We start from the raw sequence: 20,114 nt of genomic DNA, 5'->3' as shown, positions 1-20,114 counted from the left end.
GATTCAAGGATTAGATTGTAGAATTTGAAGAGATTATTGGAGAGATGAAAACAGAGAAAGAGAGGCTGGAGATGAGCTTGACTGAGGCTAGAGTTAATGATTTGGTCAGGAATGGAAGGTACAACTACCTCTTAGACGAATTAAAAGCTCTTAAGGAAGAATATTCACATAAATATAGTGAGATGGAGCAAAAAAATCGTGAAATGAGTGAGGAACTAGAAAAACTTGAGGGTGAAAAGGTGGCCTCTATTCATCGGTTGGAATCTGTATTTGAGAAAAAGATTGACGAACTGGAAGATACAATTGAGAAGCAATTGGGGATTATTGGAGAGATGAATTCAGGGAAAGAGAGGTTGGAGATGAGTCTGTCTGAGGCTAAAATGAAAAACTTGACCAGGGAGGGAAATTACACCTGCCTCATAAATGTGTTAAAAGACACAAAGAAAGAAGCCAGTAGGGCGAAGGATGAGCTGTCTAAAGCTCTAGAAGAGATTGACGTACTAAAAGAGAGTATGGCTTCCATCGCCAAGGAGAGAGATAGTCTCAGTGAACATGTCTCCCATCTAAGTTCAAGTACGGAAATGGCAAAGGAGACGATCGTCCAAATAACAAAAGAAAATGTTGGTCTGAAGGATGAGCTGCTTGCAGCAAATGAGATCACCTATTCGCTCAAGGAGGAACTTGAAGGGAGAGATAAGAAGAAAGAACTGAACAGACCTGGAACGAGGAAAGTGAGACTTAACAGGTCAGGTTTAGAAATCTTGACCGAGATGGATGGACAGAAGGAAGATGTCCAAAAGGATGTCAGTGTCAATGAAGAGGAAGTCAAAGTAGTTCAGGCAGCAGAGGACCTGGATTCCAACGGACATAAGGAGGAGAAGGAGGTCGTTGGAGGGCCATCTGGTGTGGGTCAGGTGCTGAGCTGGCTGCTAGCCGCCAAAGAGGCTCTCCCTGACAACAACCACAAGGAAGAGCAGAAGCTCCAAAAGGAAACTTCTCCCAGTGAAGAGGAGGAGGAGGAGGAGAAGAAGGAGGAGGAGGAGAAGAAAAAGGAGGAGGAGGAGAAGGAGGAGAAAGAGAAGAAGAAGAAGGAAGAGGGGGAGGTGAAGGCGGAGAAAATTGCAGAGAAAAAACCTGCTCGCAAACTTATCGTTTTTGACCTGGAACCTGAGGAGCCCAAAAGGGTCTTCTCATCTCATATCACCTTCCAAGGTGCAAAGGTTGGAGCTAACCCCACATGGGACTATGCCCTAAAGGGGCACGTGACTGTCGCCTTGGATGTCCCAAGGAAGTTCCACAGAGCCATATATGGAGTGGAAGGAAAGACGCTGATGGAAATCACCCGGCAGAGTGGCGTCAGCTCCATAGATATGCCAAGAAGGCACGAATACAGTAATTTGATCACCATCAGTGGTACCATTGGGTATGTTCAATTAGCAGCTGATATTATCGATAGGCTTCTGAGGAGACTTACCGGTTATTAAATGCTCCAATCAGGGAAAAAAACAAAAAATCTAAAAAAAAAATCTAAAAAAAAAATCTAAAGAAATAAAATCTAAAAAAAATTCTAGAAAAAAATAAAAAAAGTATATATATATATATATATATATATATATATATATATATATATATATATATATATATATATATATATTTTGTTCGTTTTGAAATTGAAAGGAAAAAATTTTTTGTTTATAAAATGTGTTTTTAAGTTTAATTTTAGTTTATTTTGTGAGGAAAAGGAGATTTAGCCGAGTTTTGCAAGACCAGAACCAGGATCTTTGGCCTGAATGACTACCCACCTTAAAGGACGCTTGGATGGACAGCCCAGTTTGAGGGATACAATGCTTAATTATCCAGCTTGTGTAATGCTTGGAATAATCTGGAGGACTGGCACTGCAGACAGAAGAAACCTGGTAGATTCTAATATGCTATGTACCTTGATGGATGTGTACAAGGCATTTGTCAAGTGTACAAATGGTCGGATATGTAGATCTATTCTTCTGGATGCCCACTTTCAGGTGGTTCTGGGGGAATAATCTAGAATACCGGCTCTCCAGAGGGGAAGAGCTAGGCTTCTTCTAGTGTGCAGTCTTGTCCTTATAGGTTAACCCAAGATAGTTAAGCTGGGGAAGGAAGCTGCATCTCTGGTGAGGTGTTCATCCAATGGCTACTGCATGGCTGAGAGCAGAGTCAGTTTTGGTTCTAACGACGATTGGCTTAACTGCCCGGCCAAGTGATGCTCGGCTTACCTGCCCGGCCAAGTGATGCTCGGCTTACCTGCCCGGCCAAGTGATGATGCTCGGCTTACCTGCCCGGCCAAGTGATGATGCTCGGCTTACCTGCCCGGCCAAGTGATGCTCGGCTTAACCGCCCGGCCAAGTGATGCTCAGCTTAACCGCCCGGCCAAGTGATGCTGCTCGGCTTAACCGCCCGGCCAAGTGATGCTACTGCTCGGCTTAACCGCCCGGCCAAGTGATGCTGCTGCTCGGCTTAACCGCCCGGCCAAGTGATGCTGCTGCTCGGCTTAACCGCCCGGCCAAGTGATGCTGCTGCTCGGCTTAACCGCCCGGCCAAGTGATGCTGCTGCTCGGCTTATCCGCCCGGCCAAGTGATGCTGCTGCTCGGCTTAACCGCCCGGCCAAGTGATGCTGCTGCTCGGTTTAACCGCCAGGCCAAGCGATGCTGCTGCTCGGTTTAACCGCCAGGCCAAGCGATGCTGCTGCTCGGCTTAACCGCCAGGCCAAGTGATGGTGCTCAGCTTAACCGCCCGGCCAAGTAATGCTGCTGCTCGGATTAACCGCCCGGCCAAGTGATGCTGCTGCTCGGCTTAACCGCCCGGCCAAGTGATGCTGCTGCTCGGTTTAACCGCCAGGCCAAGTGATGCTGCTGCTCGGTTTAACCGCCAGGCCAAGCGATGCTGCTGCTCGGTTTAACCGCCAGGCCAAGTGATGGTGCTCGGCTTAACCGCCCGGCCAAGTGATGCTGCTGCTCGGTTTAACCGCCAGGCCAAGCGATGCTGCTGCTCGGCTTAACCGCCATGCCAAGTGATGGTGCTCGGCTTAACAGCCCGGCCAAGTGATGGTGCTCGGCTTAACCACCCGGCCAAGTGATGCTGCTCGGCTTAACCGCCCGGCCAAGTGATGGGGCTCGGCTTAACCGCCCGGCCAAGTGGTGATGCTCGGCTTAACCGCCCGGCCAAGTGATACTGCTCGGCTTAACCACCCGGCCAAGTGATGCTGCTCGGCTTAACCGCCGGACCAAGTGATGCTCGGTTTAACCGCCCGGCCAAGTGATGCTAGGCTTAACCGCCCGCCCAAGTGATGCTTGGCTTAACCGCCCGGCCAAGTGATGGTGCTGGGCTTAACTTCCCGGCCAAGTGATGGTGCTGGACTTAAATGCCCGGCCAAGTGATGGTGCTGGGCTTAACCGCCCGGCCAAATGATGGTGCTGGGCTTAACCGCCCGGCCAAGTGATGGGGCTCGGCTTAACCGCCCGGCCAACTGATGGTGCTCGGCTTAACCGCCCGGCCAAATGATGGTGCTCGGCTTAACCGCCCGGCCAACTGATGGTGCTCGGCTTAACCGCCCGGCCAAGTGATGCTGCTCGGCTTAACCGCCCGGCCAAGTGATGCTGCTCGGCTTAACCGCCCGGCCAAGTGATGCTGCTCGGCTTTACCGCCCGGCCAAGTGATGCTGCTCGGCTTTACCGCCCGGCCAAATGATGGTGCTCGGCTTAACCGCCCGGCCAAGTGATGCTGCTCGACTAAACCGCCCGGCCAAGTGATGCTGCTAGGCTTAACCGCCCGGCCAAGTGTGGCTTAACCGCCCGGCCAAGTGATGCTGCTCGGTTTAACCGCCCGGCCAAGTGATGGTGCTCGGCTTAACCGCCCGGCTTAACCGCCCGGCCAAGTTATGCTTCTCGGCTTAACCGCCCGGCCAAGTGGTGCTCGGCTTAACCGCCCGTCCAAGTGATGGTGCTCGGCTTAACCGCCCGGCCAAGTTATGCTTCTCGGCTTAACCGCCCGGCCAAGTGGTGCTCGGCTTAACCGCCCGGCCAAGTGATGGTGCTCGGCTTAACCGCCCGGCCAAGTTATGCTTCTCGGCTTAACCGCCCGGCCAAGTGGTGCTCGGCTTAACCGCCCGGCCAAGTGATGCTGCTAGGCTTAACCGCCCAGCCAAGTGTGGCTTAACCGCCCGGCCAAGTGATGCTGCTCGGCTTAACCGCCCGGCCAAGTGATGGTGCTCGGCTTAACCGCCCGGCTTAACCGCCCGGCCAAGTTATGCTTCTCGGCTTAACCGCCCGGCCAAGTGGTGCTCGGCTTAACCGCCCGGCCAAGTGATGGTGCTCGGCTTAACCGCCCGGCCAAGTTATGCTTCTCGGCTTAACCGCCCGGCCAAGTGGTGCTCGGCTTAACCGCCCGGCCAAGTGATGCTGCTCGGCTTAACCGCCCGGCCAAGTTATGCTTCACGGCTTAACCGCCCGGCCAAGTGGTGCTCGGCTTAACCGCCCGGCCAAGTGATGCTGCTCGGCTTAACCGCCCGGCCAAGTTATGCTTCTCGGCTTAACCGCCCGGCCAAGTGGTGCTCGGCTTAACCGCCCGGCCAAGTGATGCTGCTCGGCTTAACCGCCCGGCCAAGTTATGCTTCTCGGCTTAACCGCCCGGCCAAGTGGTGCTCGGCTTAACCGCCCGGCCAAGTGATGGTGCTCGGCTTAACCGCCCGGCCAAGTTATGCTTCTCGGCTTAACCGTCCGGCCAAGTGGTGCTCGGCTTAACCGCCCGGCCAAGTGATGGTGCTCGGCTTAACCGCCCGACCAAGTGATACTGCTCGACTTAACCGCCCGGCCCGGCTTAACCGCCCGGCCAAGTGATGGTGCTTGGCTTAACCGCCCGGCCAAGTGATGATGCTCGGCTTAACTGTCCGGCCAAGTGATGGTGCTCGGCTTAACCGCCCGGCCAAGTTATGGTGCTCGGCTTAACCGCCCGGCCAAGTTATGGTGCTCGGCTTATCCGCCCGGCCAAGTGATGCAGCTCGGCTTAACCGCCCGGCCAAGTGATGCTGCTGGGCTTAACCGCCCGGCCAAGTGATGGTGCTCGGCTTAACCGCCCGGCCAAGTGATGGTGCTCGGCTTAACCACCCGGCCAACTGATGCCGCTCGGCTTAACCGCCCGGCCAACTGATGGTGCTCGGCTTAACCACCCGGCCAACTGATGCCGCTCGGCTTAACCGCCCGGCCAACTGATGGTGCTCGGCTTAACCACCCGGCCAACTGATGCCGCTCGGCTTAACCGCCCGGCCAACTGATGGTGCTCGGCTTAACCACCCGGCCAACTGATGCCGCTCGGCTTAACCGCCCGGCCAAGTGATGCTGCTCGGCTAAACCGCCCGGCCAAGTGATGCTGCTCGGCTTAACCGCCCGGCCAAGTGATGGTGCTCGGTTTAACCGCCCGGCCAAGTGTGGCTTAATCGCCCCGCCAAGTGATGCTGCTCGGCTTAACCGCCCGGCCAAGTGATGGTGCTCGGCTTAACCGCCCGGCCATGTGATGGTGCTCGGCTTAACCGCCCGGCCAAGTGATGCTGCTCGGCTTAACCGCCCGGCCAAGTGGTGCTCGGCTTAACCGCACGGCCAAGTGATGCTGCTCGGCTTAACCGCTCGGCCAAGTGATGCTGCTCGGCTTAACCGGCCGGCCAGGCTTAACCGCCCGGCCAAGTGATGGTGCTGGGCTTAACCGCCCGGCCAAGTGATGGTGCTGGGCTTAACCGCCCGGCCAAGTGATGGTCCTGGGCTTAACCGCCCGGCCAGGTGATGGTGCTTGGCTTAACTGCCCGGCCAACTGATGGTGCTCGGCTTAACCACCCGGCCAACTGATGGTGCTCGGCTAAACCACCCGGCCAAGTGATGGTGCTCGGCTTGACCGCCCGGCCAAGTGATGGTGCTCGGCTTAAGCGCCCTGCCAAGTGATGGTGCTCGGCTTTACCGCCCGGCCAAGTGATGCTGCTCGGCTTTACCGCCCGGCCAAGTGATGGTGCTCGGCTTAACCGCCCGGCCAAGTGTGGCTTAACCGCCCGGCCAAGTGATGCTGCTCGGCTTAACCGCCCGGCCAAGTGATGGTGCTCGGCTTAACCACCCGGCCAAGTGATGCTGCTCGGCTTAACCGCCCGGCCAAGTGATGGTGCTGGGCTTAACCGCCCAGCCAAGTGATGGTGCTCGGCTTAACCTCCCGGCCAAGTGATGGTGCTGGGCTTAACCGCCCGGCCAAGTGATGGTGCTGGGCTTAACCGCCCGGCCAGGTGATGGTGCTCGGCTTAACCGCCCGGCCAGGTGATGGTGCTTGGCTTAACCGCCCGGCCAGGTCATGGTGCTCGGCTTAACCGCCCGGCCAGGTGATGGTGCTCGGCTTAACCGCCTGGCCAGGTGATGGTGCTCGGCTTAACCGCCCGGCCAACTGATGGTGCTCGGCTTAACTGCCCGGCCAAGTTATGCTTCTCGGCTTAACCGCCCGGCCAAGTGGTGCTCGGCTTAACCGCCCGGCCAAGTGATGGTGCTCGGCTTAACCGCCCGGCCAAGTTATGCTTCTCGGCTTAACCGTCCGGCCAAGTGGTGCTCGGCTTAACCGCCCGGCCAAGTGATGGTGCTCGGCTTAACCGCCCGGCCAAGTGATGATGCTCGGCTAAACCACCCGGCCAAGTGATGCTGCTCGGCTTAACCGCCCGGCCAAGTGTGGCTTAACCGCCCGGCCAAGTGATGCTGCTCGGCTTAACCGCCCGGCCAAGTGATGGTGCTCGGCTTAACCACCCGGCCAAGTGATGCTGCTCGGCTTAACCGCCCGGCCAAGTGATGGTGCTGGGCTTAACCGCCCAGCCAAGTGATTGTGCTCGGCTTAACCTCCCGGCCAAGTGATGGTGCTGGGCTTAACCGCCCGGCCAAGTGATGGTGTTGGGCTTAACCGCCCGGCCAGGTGATGGTGCTCGGCTTAACCGCCCGGCCAGGTGATGGTGCTTGGCTTAACCGCCCGGCCAGGTCATGGTGCTCGGCTTAACCGCCCGGCCAGGTGATGGTGCTCGGCTTAACCGCCTGGCCAACTGATGGTGCTCGGCTTAACCGCCCGGCCAACTGATGGTGCTCGACTTAACTGCCCGGCCAAGTTATGCTTCTCGGCTTAACCGCCCGGCCAAGTGGTGCTCGGCTTAACCGCCCGGCCAAGTGATGGTACTCGGCTTAACCGCCCGGCCAAGTTATGCTTCTCGGCTTAACCGTCCGGCCAAGTGGTGCTCGACTTAACCGCCCGGCCCGGCTTAACCGCCCGGCCAAGTGATGGTGCTTGGCCTAACCGCCCGGCCAAGTGATGGTGCTCGGCTTAACTGTCCGGCCAAGTGATGGTGCTCAGCTTAACCGCCCGGCCAAGTTATGGTGCTCGGCTTAACCGCCCGGCCAAGTTATGGTGCTCGGCTTATCCGCCCGGCCAAGTGATGCAGCTCGGCTTAACCGCCCGGCCCGGCTTAACCTCCCGATCAAGTGATGGTGCTTGGCTTAACCGCCCGGCCAAGTGATGGTGCTCGGCTTAACTGTCCGGCCAAGTGATGCAGCTCGGCTTAACCGCCCGGCCAAGTGATGCTGCTGGGCTTAACCGCCCGGCCAAGTGATGCCGCTCGGCTTAACCGCCCGGCCAAGTGATGGTGCTCGGCTTAACCGCCCGGCCAACTGATGCCGCTCGGCTTAACCGCCCGGCCAACTGATGGTGCTCGGCTTAACCACCCGGCCAACTGATGCCGCTCGGCTTAACCGCCCGGCCAACTGATGGTGCTCGGCTTAACCACCCGGCCAACTGATGCCGCTCGGCTTAACCGCCCGGCCAACTAATGGTGCTCGTCTTAACCGCCCGGCCAACTGATGCCGCTCGGCTTAACCGCCCGGCCAACTGATGCCGCTCGGCTTGACCGCCCGGCCAAGTGATGCTGCTCGGCTAAACCGCCCGGCCAAGTGATGGTGCTCGGCTTAACCGCCCGGCCAAGTGATGCTGCTCGGCTTAACCGCCCGGCCAAGTGATGCTGCTCGGCTAAACCGCCCGGCCAAGTGATGCTGCTCGGCTTAACCGCCCGGCCAAGTGATGGTGCTCGGCTTAACCGCCCGGCCAAGTGATGTGCTCGGCTAAACCGCCCGGCCAAGTGATGCTGCTCGGCTTAACCGCCCGGCCAAGTGAGTGCTCGGCTTAACCGCCCGGCCAAGTGATGCTGCTCGGCTTTATCGCCCGGCCAAGTGATGGTGCTCGGCTTAACCGCCCGGCCAAGTGATGGTGCTCGGCTTAACCGCCCGGCCAAGTGATGGTGCTCGGCTTAATCGCCCGGCCAAGTGATGCTGCTCGGCTTAAACGCCCGGCCAAGTGATGGTGCTCGGCTTAACCGCCCGGCCAAGTGATGGTGCTCGGCTTAACCGCCCGGCCAAGTGATGCTGCTCGGCTTAAACCGGCCAGCCCGGCTTAACCGCCGGCCCGGCTTAACCGCCATGCCTCGGCTTAACCGCCGGCCAAGTGATGCTGCTCGGCTTAACCGCCCGGCCAAGTGATGGTACTGGGCTTAACCGCCCGGCCCGGCTTAACCGCCAGGCCCGGCTTAACCGCCCGGCCAAGTGATGGTGCTGGGCTTAACCGCCCGGCCAAGTGATGGTACTGGGCTTAACCGCCCGGCCAAGTGATGGTGCTGGGCTTAACCGCCTGGCCAGGTGATGGTGCTCGGCTTAACCGCCCGGCCAACTGATGGTGCTTGGCTTAACCACCCGGCCAACTGATGGTGCTCGGCTTAACCACCCGGCCAAGTGATGGTGCTCGGCTTGACCGCCCGGCCAAGTGATGGTGCTCGGCTTAAGCGCCCTGCCAAGTGATGGTGCTCGGCTTTACCGCCCAGCCAAGTGATGGTGCTCGGCTTTACCGCCCGGCCAAGTGATGGTGCTCGGCTTAACCGCCCTGCCAAGTGATGGTGCTCGGCTAAACCACACGGCCAAGTGATGCTGCTCGGCTTAACCGCCCGGCCAAGTGTGGCTTAACCGCCCGGCCAAGTGATGCTGCTCGGCTTAACCGCCCGGCCAAGTGATGGTGCTCGGCTTAACCACCCAGCCAAGTGATGCTGCTCGGCTTAACCGCCCGGCCAAGTGATGGTGCTGGGCTTAACCGCCCAGCCAAGTGATGGTGCTCGGCTTAACCTCCCGGCCAAGTGATGGTGCTGGGCTTAACCGCCCGGCCAAGTGATGGTGCTGGGCTTAACCGCCCGGCCAGGTGATGGTGCTCGGCTTAACCGCCCGGCCAGGTGATGGTGCTCGGCTTAACCGCCCGGCCAGGTGATGGTGCTCGGCTTAACGGCCCGGCCAGGTGATGGTGCTCGGCTTAACCGCCCGGCCAGGTGATGGTGCTCGGCTTAACCGCCCAGCCAACTGATGGTGCTCAGCTTAACCGCCCGGCCAAGTGATGGTGCTCGGCTTAACCGCCCGGCCAAGTGATGGTGCTCGGCTTAACCGCCCGGCCAAGTGATGGTGCTCGGCTTAACCGCCCGGCCAAGTGATGCCGCTCGGCTTAACCGCCCGGCCAAGTGATGGTGCTCGGCTTAACCGCCCGGCCAAGTGATGGTGCTCGGCTTATCCGCCCGGCCAAGTGATGCCGCTCGGCTTAACCGCCCGGCCAAGTGATGGTGCTCGGCTTAACCGCCCGGCGAAGTGATGCCGCTTGGCTTAATCGCCCGGCCAACTGATGGTGCTCGGCTTAACCGCCCGGCCAACTGATGCCGCTCGGCTTAACCGCCCGGCCAACTGATGGTGCTCGGCTTAACCGCCCGGTCAACTGATGCCGCTCGGCTTAACCGCCCGGCCAACTGATGGTGCTCGGCTTAACTGCCCGGACAAGTGATGCTGCTCGGCTTAACCGCCCGGCCAAGTAATGGTGCTCGGCTTAACCGCCCGGCCAAGTGATGCCGCTCGGCTTTACCGCCCGGCCAAGTGATGCTGCTCGGCTTAACCATCCGGCCAAGTTATGGTGCTCGGCTTAACCGCCCGGCCAAGTGATGCTGCTTGGCTAAACCGACCGGCCAAGTGATGCTGCTCGGCTTAATCGCCCGCCCAAGTGATGCTCGGCTTAACCGCCCGGCCAAGTGATGGTACTCGGCTTTACCGCCTGGCCAAGTGATAGTGCCCGGCTTAACCGCCCGGCCAAGTGATGCTGCTCGGCTTAACCGCCCGGCCAAGTGATGTTGCTCGGCTTTACCGCCCGGCCAAGTGATGCTGCTCGGCTCAACCGCCCGGCTAAGTGATGGTGCTCGGCTTTACCGCCCAGCCAAGTGATGGTGCTCGGCTTAACCGCCCGGCCAAGTGATGGTGCTCGGCTTAACCGCCCGGCCAAGTGATGGTTCTCGGCTTAACCGCCCGGCCAAGTGAAGCTTCTCGGCTTAACCGCCCGGCCAAGTGATGGTGCTCGGCTTAACCGCCTGGCCAAGTGATGATGCTCGGCTTAACCGCCCGGCCAAGTGATGATTCTTGGCTTAACCGCCCGGCCAAGTGATGCTGCTCGGCTTAACCGCACGGCCAATTGATGGTCGGCCATATATGCTCGGCTTAACTGCCCGGCCAAATGATGCTCAGCTTGGTCTTAACTGCCCGGCCAAGTGATGGTGCTCGGCTTAACTGCCCGGCCAAGTGATGCTCGGCTTAACTGCCCAGCCAAGTGATGCTTGGCTTAACTACCCTGCCAAATGATGCTCGGCTTAACAGCCAGATGAGACTCGGCTTAACTGCCTGGCCAAGTGATGATGCTCGGCTTACCTGCCCGGCCAAGTGATGCTCGGCTTAACCGCCCGGCCAAGTGATGCTCGGCTTAACCGCCCGGCCAAGTGATGCTGCTCGGCTTAACCGCCCGGCCAAGTGATGCTACTGCTCGGCTTAACCGCCCGGCCAAGTGATGCTGCTGCTCGGCTTAACCGCCCGGCCAAGTGATGCTGCTGCTCGGCTTAACCGCCCGGCCAAGTGATGCTGCTGCTCGGCTTAACCGCCCGGCCAAGTGATGCTGCTGCTCGGCTTGTCCGCCCGGCCAAGTGATGCTGCTGCTCGGCTTAACCGCCCGGCCAAGTGATGCTGCTGCTCGGTTTAACCGCCAGGCCAAGCGATGCTGCTGCTCGGTTTAACCGCCAGGCCAAGCGATGCTGCTGCTCGGCTTAACCGCCAGGCCAAGTGATGGTGCTCAGCTTAACCGCCCGGCCAAGTAATGCTGCTGCTCGGATTAACCGCCCGGCCAAGTGATGCTGCTGCTCGGCTTAACCGCCCGGCCAAGTGATGCTGCTGCTCGGTTTAACCGCCAGGCCAAGCGATGCTGCTGCTCGGTTTAACCGCCAGGCCAAGCGATGCTGCTGCTCGGTTTAACCGCCAGGCCAAGTGATGGTGCTCGGCTTAACCGCCCGGCCAAGTGATGCTGCTGCTCGGTTTAACCGCCAGGCCAAGCGATGCTGCTGCTCGGCTTAACCGCCATGCCAAGTGATGGTGCTCGGCTTAACAGCCCGGCCAAGTGATGGTGCTCGGCTTAACCACCCGGCCAAGTGATGCTGCTCGGCTTAACCGCCCGGCCAAGTGATGGGGCTCGGCTTAACCGCCCGGCCAAGTGGTGATGCTCGGCTTAACCGCCCGGCCAAGTGATACTGCTCGGCTTAACCACCCGGCCAAGTGATGCTGCTCGGCTTAACCGCCGGACCAAGTGATGCTCGGTTTAACCGCCCGGCCAAGTGATGCTAGGCTTAACCGCCCGCCCAAGTGATGCTTGGCTTAACCGCCCGGCCAAGTGATGGTGCTGGGCTTAACTTCCCGGCCAAGTGATGGTGCTGGACTTAAATGCCCGGCCAAGTGATGGTGCTGGGCTTAACCGCCCGGCCAAATGATGGTGCTGGGCTTAACCGCCCGGCCAAGTGATGGGGCTCGGCTTAACCGCCCGGCCAACTGATGGTGCTCGGCTTAACCGCCCGGCCAAATGATGGTGCTCGGCTTAACCGCCCGGCCAACTGATGGTGCTCGGCTTAACCGCCCGGCCAAGTGATGCTGCTCGGCTTAACCGCCCGGCCAAGTGATGCTGCTCGGCTTTACCGCCCGGCCAAGTGATGCTGCTCGGCTTTACCGCCCGGCCAAATGATGGTGCTCGGCTTAACCGCCCGGCCAAGTGATGCTGCTCGACTAAACCGCCCGGCCAAGTGATGCTGCTAGGCTTAACCGCCCGGCCAAGTGTGGCTTAACCGCCCGGCCAAGTGATGCTGCTCGGTTTAACCGCCCGGCCAAGTGATGGTGCTCGGCTTAACCGCCCGGCTTAACCGCCCGGCCAAGTTATGCTTCTCGGCTTAACCGCCCGGCCAAGTGGTGCTCGGCTTAACCGCCCGTCCAAGTGATGGTGCTCGGCTTAACCGCCCGGCCAAGTTATGCTTCTCGGCTTAACCGCCCGGCCAAGTGGTGCTCGGCTTAACCGCCCGGCCAAGTGATGGTGCTCGGCTTAACCGCCCGGCCAAGTTATGCTTCTCGGCTTAACCGCCCGGCCAAGTGGTGCTCGGCTTAACCGCCCGGCCAAGTGATGCTGCTAGGCTTAACCGCCCAGCCAAGTGTGGCTTAACCGCCCGGCCAAGTGATGCTGCTCGGCTTAACCGCCCGGCCAAGTGATGGTGCTCGGCTTAACCGCCCGGCTTAACCGCCCGGCCAAGTTATGCTTCTCGGCTTAACCGCCCGGCCAAGTGGTGCTCGGCTTAACCGCCCGGCCAAGTGATGGTGCTCGGCTTAACCGCCCGGCCAAGTTATGCTTCTCGGCTTAACCGCCCGGCCAAGTGGTGCTCGGCTTAACCGCCCGGCCAAGTGGTGCTCGGCTTAACCGCCCGGCCAAGTGATGCTGCTCGGCTTAACCGCCCGGCCAAGTGATGCCGCTCGGCTTAACCGCCCGGCCAAGTGATGGTGCTCGGCTTAACCGCCCGGCCAACTGATGCCGCTCGGCTTAACCGCCCGGCCAACTGATGGTGCTCGGCTTAACCACCCGGCCAACTGATGCCGCTCGGCTTAACCGCCCGGCCAACTGATGGTGCTCGGCTTAACCACCCGGCCAACTGATGCCGCTCGGCTTAACCGCCCGGCCAACTAATGGTGCTCGTCTTAACCGCCCGGCCAACTGATGCCGCTCGGCTTAACCGCCCGGCCAACTGATGCCGCTCGGCTTGACCGCCCGGCCAAGTGATGCTGCTCGGCTAAACCGCCCGGCCAAGTGATGGTGCTCGGCTTAACCGCCCGGCCAAGTGATGCTGCTCGGCTTAACCGCCCGGCCAAGTGATGCTGCTCGGCTAAACCGCCCGGCCAAGTGATGCTGCTCGGCTTAACCGCCCGGCCAAGTGATGGTGCTCGGCTTAACCGCCCGGCCAAGTGATGGTGCTCGGCTAAACCGCCCGGCCAAGTGATGCTGCTCGGCTTAACCGCCCGGCCAAGTGTGGCTTAATCGCCCGGCCAAGTGATGCTGCTCGGCTTTATCGCCCGGCCAAGTGATGGTGCTCGGCTTAACCGCCCGGCCAAGTGATGGTGCTCGGCTTAACCGCCCGGCCAAGTGATGGTGCTCGGCTTAACCGCCCGGCCAAGTGATGGTGCTCGGCTTAACCGCCCGGCCAAGTGATGCTGCTCGGCTTAAACGCCCGGCCAAGTGGTGCTCGGCTTAACCGCACGGCCAAGTGATGCTGCTCGGCTTAACCGCTCGGCCAAGTGATGCTGCTCGGCTTAACCGGCCAGCCCGGCTTAACCGCCCGGCCCGGCTTAACCGCCAGGCCCGGCTTAACCGCCCGGCCAAGTGATGGTGCTGGGCTTAACCGCCCGGCCAAGTGATGGTACTGGGCTTAACCGCCCGGCCAAGTGATGGTCCTGGGCTTAACCGCCTGGCCAGGTGATGGTGCTCGGCTTAACCGCCCGGCCAACTGATGGTGCTTGGCTTAACCACCCGGCCAACTGATGGTGCTCGGCTTAACCACCCGGCCAAGTGATGGTGCTCGGCTTGACCGCCCGGCCAAGTGATGGTGCTCGGCTTAAGCGCCCTGCCAAGTGATGGTGCTCGGCTTTACCGCCCGGCCAAGTGATGGTGCTCGGCTTTACCGCCCGGCCAAGTGATGGTGCTCGGCTTAACCGCCCTGCCAAGTGATGGTGCTCGGCTAAACCACACGGCCAAGTGATGCTGCTCGGCTTAACCGCCCGGCCAAGTGTGGCTTAACCGCCCGGCCAAGTGATGCTGCTCGGCTTAACCGCCCGGCCAAGTGATGGTGCTCGGCTTAACCACCCAGCCAAGTGATGCTGCTCGGCTTAACCGCCCGGCCAAGTGATGGTGCTGGGCTTAACCGCCCAGCCAAGTGATGGTGCTCGGCTTAACCTCCCGGCCAAGTGATGGTGCTGGGCTTAACCGCCCGGCCAAGTGATGGTGCTGGGCTTAACCGCCCGGCCAGGTGATGGTGCTCGGCTTAACCGCCCGGCCAGGTGATGGTGCTCGGCTTAACCGCCCGGCCAGGTGATGGTGCTCGGCTTAACGGCCCGGCCAGGTGATGGTGCTCGGCTTAACCGCCCGGCCAGGTGATGGTGCTCGGCTTAACCGCCCAGCCAACTGATGGTGCTCAGCTTAACCGCCCGGCCAAGTGATGGTGCTCGGCTCAACCGCCCGGCCAAGTGATGGTGCTCGGCTTAACCGCCCGGCCAAGTGATGGTGCTCGGCTTAACCGCCCGGCCAAGTGATGCCGCTCGGCTTAACCGCCCGGCCAAGTGATGGTGCTCGGCTTAACCGCCCGGCCAAGTGATGGTGCTCGGCTTATCCGCCCGGCCAAGTGATGCCGCTCGGCTTAACCGCCCGGCCAAGTGATGGTGCTCGGCTTAACCGCCCGGCGAAGTGATGCCGCTTGGCTTAATCGCCCGGCCAACTGATGGTGCTCGGCTTAACCGCCCGGCCAACTGATGCCGCTCGGCTTAACCGCCCGGCCAACTGATGGTGCTCGGCTTAACCGCCCGGTCAACTGATGCCGCTCGGCTTAACCGCCCGGCCAACTGATGGTGCTCGGCTTAACTGCCCGGACAAGTGATGCTGCTCGGCTTAACCGCCCGGCCAAGTAATGGTGCTCGGCTTAACCGCCCGGCCAAGTGATGCCGCTCGGCTTTACCGCCCGGCCAAGTGATGCTGCTCGGCTTAACCACCCGGCCAAGTTATGGTGCTCGGCTTAACCGCCCGGCCAAGTGATGCTGCTTGGCTAAACCGACCGGCCAAGTGATGCTGCTCGGCTTAATCGCCCGCCCAAGTGATGCTCGGCTTAACCGCCCGGCCAAGTGATGGTACTCGGCTTTACCGCCTGGCCAAGTGATATTGCCCGGCTTAACCGCCCGGCCAAGTGATGCTGCTCGGCTTAACCGCCCGGCCAAGTGATGTTGCTCGGCTTTACCGCCCGGCCAAGTGATGCTGCTCGGCTCAACCGCCCGGCTAAGTGATGGTGCTCGGCTTTACCGCCCAGCCAAGTGATGGTGCTCGGCTTAACCGCCCGGCCAAGTGATGGTGCTCGGCTTAACCGCCCGGCCAAGTGATGGTTCTCGGCTTAACCGCCCGGCCAAGTGAAGCTTCTCGGCTTAACCGCCCGGCCAAGTGATGGTGCTCGGCTTAACCGCCTGGCCAAGTGATGATGCTCGGCTTAACCGCCCGGCCAAGTGATGATTCTTGGCTTAACCGCCCGGCCAAGTGATGCTGCTCGGCTTAACCGCACGGCCAATTGATGGTCGGCCATATATGCTCGGCTTAACTGCCCGGCCAAATGATGCTCAGCTTGGTCTTAACTGCCCGGCCAAGTGATGGTGCTCGGCTTAACTGCCCGGCCAAGTGATGCTCGGCTTAACTGCCCAGCCAAGTGATGCTTGGCTTAACTACCCTGCCAAATGATGCTCGGCTTAACAGCCAGATGAGACTCGGCTTAACTGCCCGGCCAAATGATGCTCGGCTCAACTTCCTGGCCAAATGATGCTCGGCTTAACTGCCCGGCCAAATGATGCTTGGCTTAACTGCCCGGCCAAATGATGCTCGGCTTAACTGCCCGGCCAAATGATGCTTGGCTTAACTACCCAGCCAAATAATGCTCAGCTTGACTTCCCGGCCAAATGATGCTCTGCTTAACTGCCCGGCCAAATGATGCTTGGCTTAACTACCCAGCCAAATAATGCTCAGCTTGACTGCCCGGCCAAATGATGCTCGGCTTAACTGCCCGGGCAAATGTTGCTCGGCTTAACTGCCCGGGCAAATGTTGCTCGGCTTAACGGCCAGATGAGACTCGGCTTAACTGCCCTACCAAATGATGCTCGGCTTAACTGCCCGGCCAAATGATGCTTGGCTTAACTGCCCGGCCAAATGATGCTCGGCTTAACTGCCGGGCTAAATGATGCTCGGCTTAACTGCTGGCCAAATGATGCTTGGGTTAACTCTCCGGCAAAATGATGGTCAGCTTAAATGCCCAGCCAAAAAATGCTTGGCTTAACTGCCCAGCCAAATAATGCTCGGCTTAACCACCCAGCTAAATAATGCTTGTCTTAACTGCCCAGCCAAATAATGCTCAATTTAACTGTCCAACCAATTAGTGCTCGGCTCAACTGCCCAGCCAAATGCTTGGCTTAACTGTCTGGCGAAATAATTCTTGGTTTAATTGCCCGGCTTGAATGTCATCGGACACGATAGACTACTTACAGACTAGTTGGAGTAAGGAAAGTTGGCCAAAACCTATTTCCCTATAAAGGGGTACCTCTGGCACGGCGTAAAAACCCGTAAGTTTAAAGCCCAGAACACTGAAATAGGTTTCAAGTAGTTTCTCTTCTTCATGCTAGTCAACTATAAGTCCCCAATTATCAAAAAACATTGATGATTTACCGATGAATTTTGAATGTCGTCTTCTGACATGATTGACTGCTGATCAGCTAGCTGGAGTAAGGGAAGTTGGCTGAAACCTATTTCAGTATAAAGGGAGCTACCTCTGGTGTGGCGTAAAAACCCGTAAATTCAAAGCCCAAAACACTGAAATAGGTTTCGAGTTGCTTCTCTTCTCCAACTTAGTCAACTGTCATCAATTATCAAAATATATTCATGATTTACTGATTAATTTTGAATTGTTTAGATGATAAAAAAAAAAAAAAAAAAAAAAGAGGAAGGAAGGAAGGAGGGTCGAGGGGAACCAAGCCTGCAAACATTGAAGTAGGCAAAACCCACCTGATGAGTCCTTTGGTCAGGGCGAAACCTTTAAGCCTACCTGACACTTGCGCGCATTTTTGCCACGCACTGGCACGCATTGATGCGTGCCAGTGCGGTGTTTTTCCCGCACTGTTCGCGACCAGTTCACTCCAGTTCGCGCATCGTTCACGCGACGTTCACGCGATGGCACGAATTGGCAAGCGTAGTTCACGAGAAGTTCACGACACGTTCACGCGAGTTCGCTCATCATTCCGCATCGTTTCCGCATCGTTCACGCCAGTTCACGCCAGTTCACGAATTGGCCACTCCATATAAAAACGGGGCTTCTCCAACCCGAGGACATTCTTGGATTGGCTTCGGAAGAGACAACAATGCTTTCTGTCAGGGACACCATTGCATTGAGGAGAAGAAACGTATCTTTTTCGTATGTATTTTTTGTTGCCCTTTATTTTTGTTTCAATAAGAAAGCATTTGATTTACATATAAATAGCAGACATAAAATATGTACAAGTATTAAGAAAGCATTTTATTTTAACATTAAAAGCAGCAAACATGAAAGGTTTTTAGGCTGTTGATTTTAAGGTAATAGAGAAAAACGTGTGTTGAAATAAGAAATCATTTTATTTTTACATTAAAACAACAAACAGAAAAAATTTGTTTTGCTCTTCATTTTAAGGTAATAAAGAAGAACAAGTATGTTGATGAAATAAAACATTTTATTTTTACATTCAAACAGCAAAATTTCTTGGGTTTATTTTTCAGTTCATTTTTATTTAAAACAAAAGTTTTGGGTCTTGATTGGTAATAGAGGAAAATAAGTGTGTGCATGAAATAAGACATTTTATTTTTACATTCAAACAGCAAATATAAAAAATTATTAGGTTTATATTTTTCTTTCCTTTTCATTAATTTTCTCGTTTCCTTTTTGTTTCTCTTCATTATAAAGTTATAGAAATAGTTTGAAATAAGACATCATTTTATTTTTACATTCAAACAGCAAATATAAAAATTTATTAGGTTAATTTTTCTTTCCTTTTCATTAATTTTTTTGTTTCCTTTTTGTTTCTCTTCATTATAAAGTTATAGAAATAGTTTGAAATAAGATATAATTTTTTTTCACATTAAAACAGCAAATATAAAAATTTATTAGGTTTATTTTTCTTTCCTTTTCATTAATTTTTTCGTTTCCTTTTTGTTTCTCTTCATTATAAAGTTATAGAAATAGTTTGAAATAAGATATCATTTTTTTTCACATTAAAACAGCAAATATAAAAATTTATTAGGTTTATTTTTCTTTCCTTTTCATTAATTTTTTCGTTTCCTTTTTGTTTCTCTTCATTATAAAGTTATAGAAATAGTTTGAAATAAGATATCATTTTTTTTTCACATTAAAACAGCAAATATAAAAATTTATTAGGTTTATTTTTCTTTCCTTTTCATTAATTTTTTCGTTTCCTTTTTGTTTCTCTTCATTATAAAGTTATAGAAATAGTTTGAAATAAGATATCATTTTTTTTTCACATTAAAACAGCAAATATAAAAATTTATTAGGTTTATTTTTCTTTCCTTTTCATTAATTTTTTCGTTTCCTTTTTGTTTCTCTTCATTATAAAGTTATAGAAATAGTTTGAAATAAGATATCATTTTTTTTTCACATTAAAACAACAAATATAAAAATTTATTAGGTTTATTTTTCTTTCTTTTTCATTAATTTTTTCGTTTCCTTTTTGTTTCTCTTCATTATAAAGTTCACGCCACTTCCCGCATCGTTCACTCCAGTTCACGCCAGTTCCCGCACTGTTCACTCCAGTTCACTCCACTTGGCGCATCGTTCACGACTATTTCACGACTATTTTGTGCGTGCCAATGCGTGCCACAAACTTTAAACATTTCAAAGTTCTGGGCACGCATGGCACGCATTGGTACGCTCTGGCACGCGAGTTCCCGCACTGTTCACGACATTTTCACGGCTCGTTCACGCGAGTTCGCGCATCAATGCGTGCCAGTGCGTGCCACGAATGCGTGCAAGTGTCAGGTACCCTTAAGAGTAAGTACAGAAATTTACATGTATTGAGGTAAGAATTTACTTGGCGAGTCAGCTGATATAACTAAGTTTGGATAAGAGTTCCAGGATAACATCCCTGTACCTGCCATTGCTAAGTATGAGCCTGCACCACCAGAGCTATTTCATGTGACTCGGTGTCAGTGCGGGATGGAGAGGTGAAGAAAAGGTGTATCACTGAGGTGTAGCTGCCATGAAGAACACCTGTTATCCACTTAGTATTGCTGTTGCATTAGTGAACATAGACGTTGTAATCCATACACAAATAAAAACGGCATTGCAGCTATGGATGCTGACATAGAAGAAGAGGCATTTGAAGAAGTCGATGTAGAAAATGTGGAGGATGTCAGTCAGGAGAATGAGGGCCAGGAGGACATGAAATAAGTTCTTGATCTTCAAAAGGAATGGTAAATTGAAATTATGTAATATGGGTATCTTTCCATTTAAAATTATTTTTCTGATCCGAGTCGACAAAGAACGAATTTTATTTTCTTCCGTGTACTTATTATGCAATTATTATCTTTTTGTTAAATCCTTCCAATTTTCATTTGTTCTTAGTTAATACCTTTCACACAAGAAAACCATAAGTAGGAAGAATGATATTAATGTAAAATAGCTTTTTCTATCAAATTTTGTTGCCTACTATAAAAACATCGTTTTCCTACCCTTAGCATAAATGACTGAAGTAGAAATGAAAAGATGTCATAAAAATGGATCCTAGACATAAAAAAAGTCCGGATGAGAGATAATACAAGTTATTCTAAGACAATTATGAAGAAATGAGAAAAAATCCAGGTGGTGTTTGATTATGCAAATGAAAAT

General features: G+C 55.2%; 2 protein-coding genes across 2 annotated transcripts in view; one reads left to right on the top strand and one right to left on the bottom strand.

The window, feature by feature from the left end:
* Positions 1–20,114, bottom strand: part of Fnta (farnesyl transferase alpha) — a 239,746-nt gene that overhangs the window by 146,129 nt on the left and 73,503 nt on the right. The window lies entirely within an intron of this gene.
* On the top strand, positions 45–19,676 carry LOC137639370 (myosin-6-like). Its single transcript, XM_068371646.1, has 2 exons — positions 45–731; positions 19,512–19,676. The coding sequence occupies exons 1-2, from the start codon at positions 45–47 to the stop codon at positions 19,674–19,676; spliced, it is 852 nt and encodes a 283-aa protein (XP_068227747.1).

Source organism: Palaemon carinicauda, chromosome 4, assembly GCF_036898095.1.
Source record: "Palaemon carinicauda isolate YSFRI2023 chromosome 4, ASM3689809v2, whole genome shotgun sequence".
Lineage (NCBI taxonomy): Eukaryota > Metazoa > Arthropoda > Malacostraca > Decapoda > Palaemonidae > Palaemon > Palaemon carinicauda.
The sequence above is the reverse complement of the archived record's forward strand: the minus strand, read 5'-3'. Positions and strand labels throughout refer to the sequence as shown.

Coding starts and splice junctions, on each gene's coding strand:
- LOC137639370 (XM_068371646.1), top strand. CDS start 45: ATGAAAACAGAGAAAGAGAGGCTGGAGATGAGCTTGACTGAGGCTAGA. Junction 732..19,511: donor ACAGACCTGGAACGAGGAAA/GTGAGACTTAAC, acceptor TTATCCACTTAG/TATTGCTGTTGCATTAGTGA.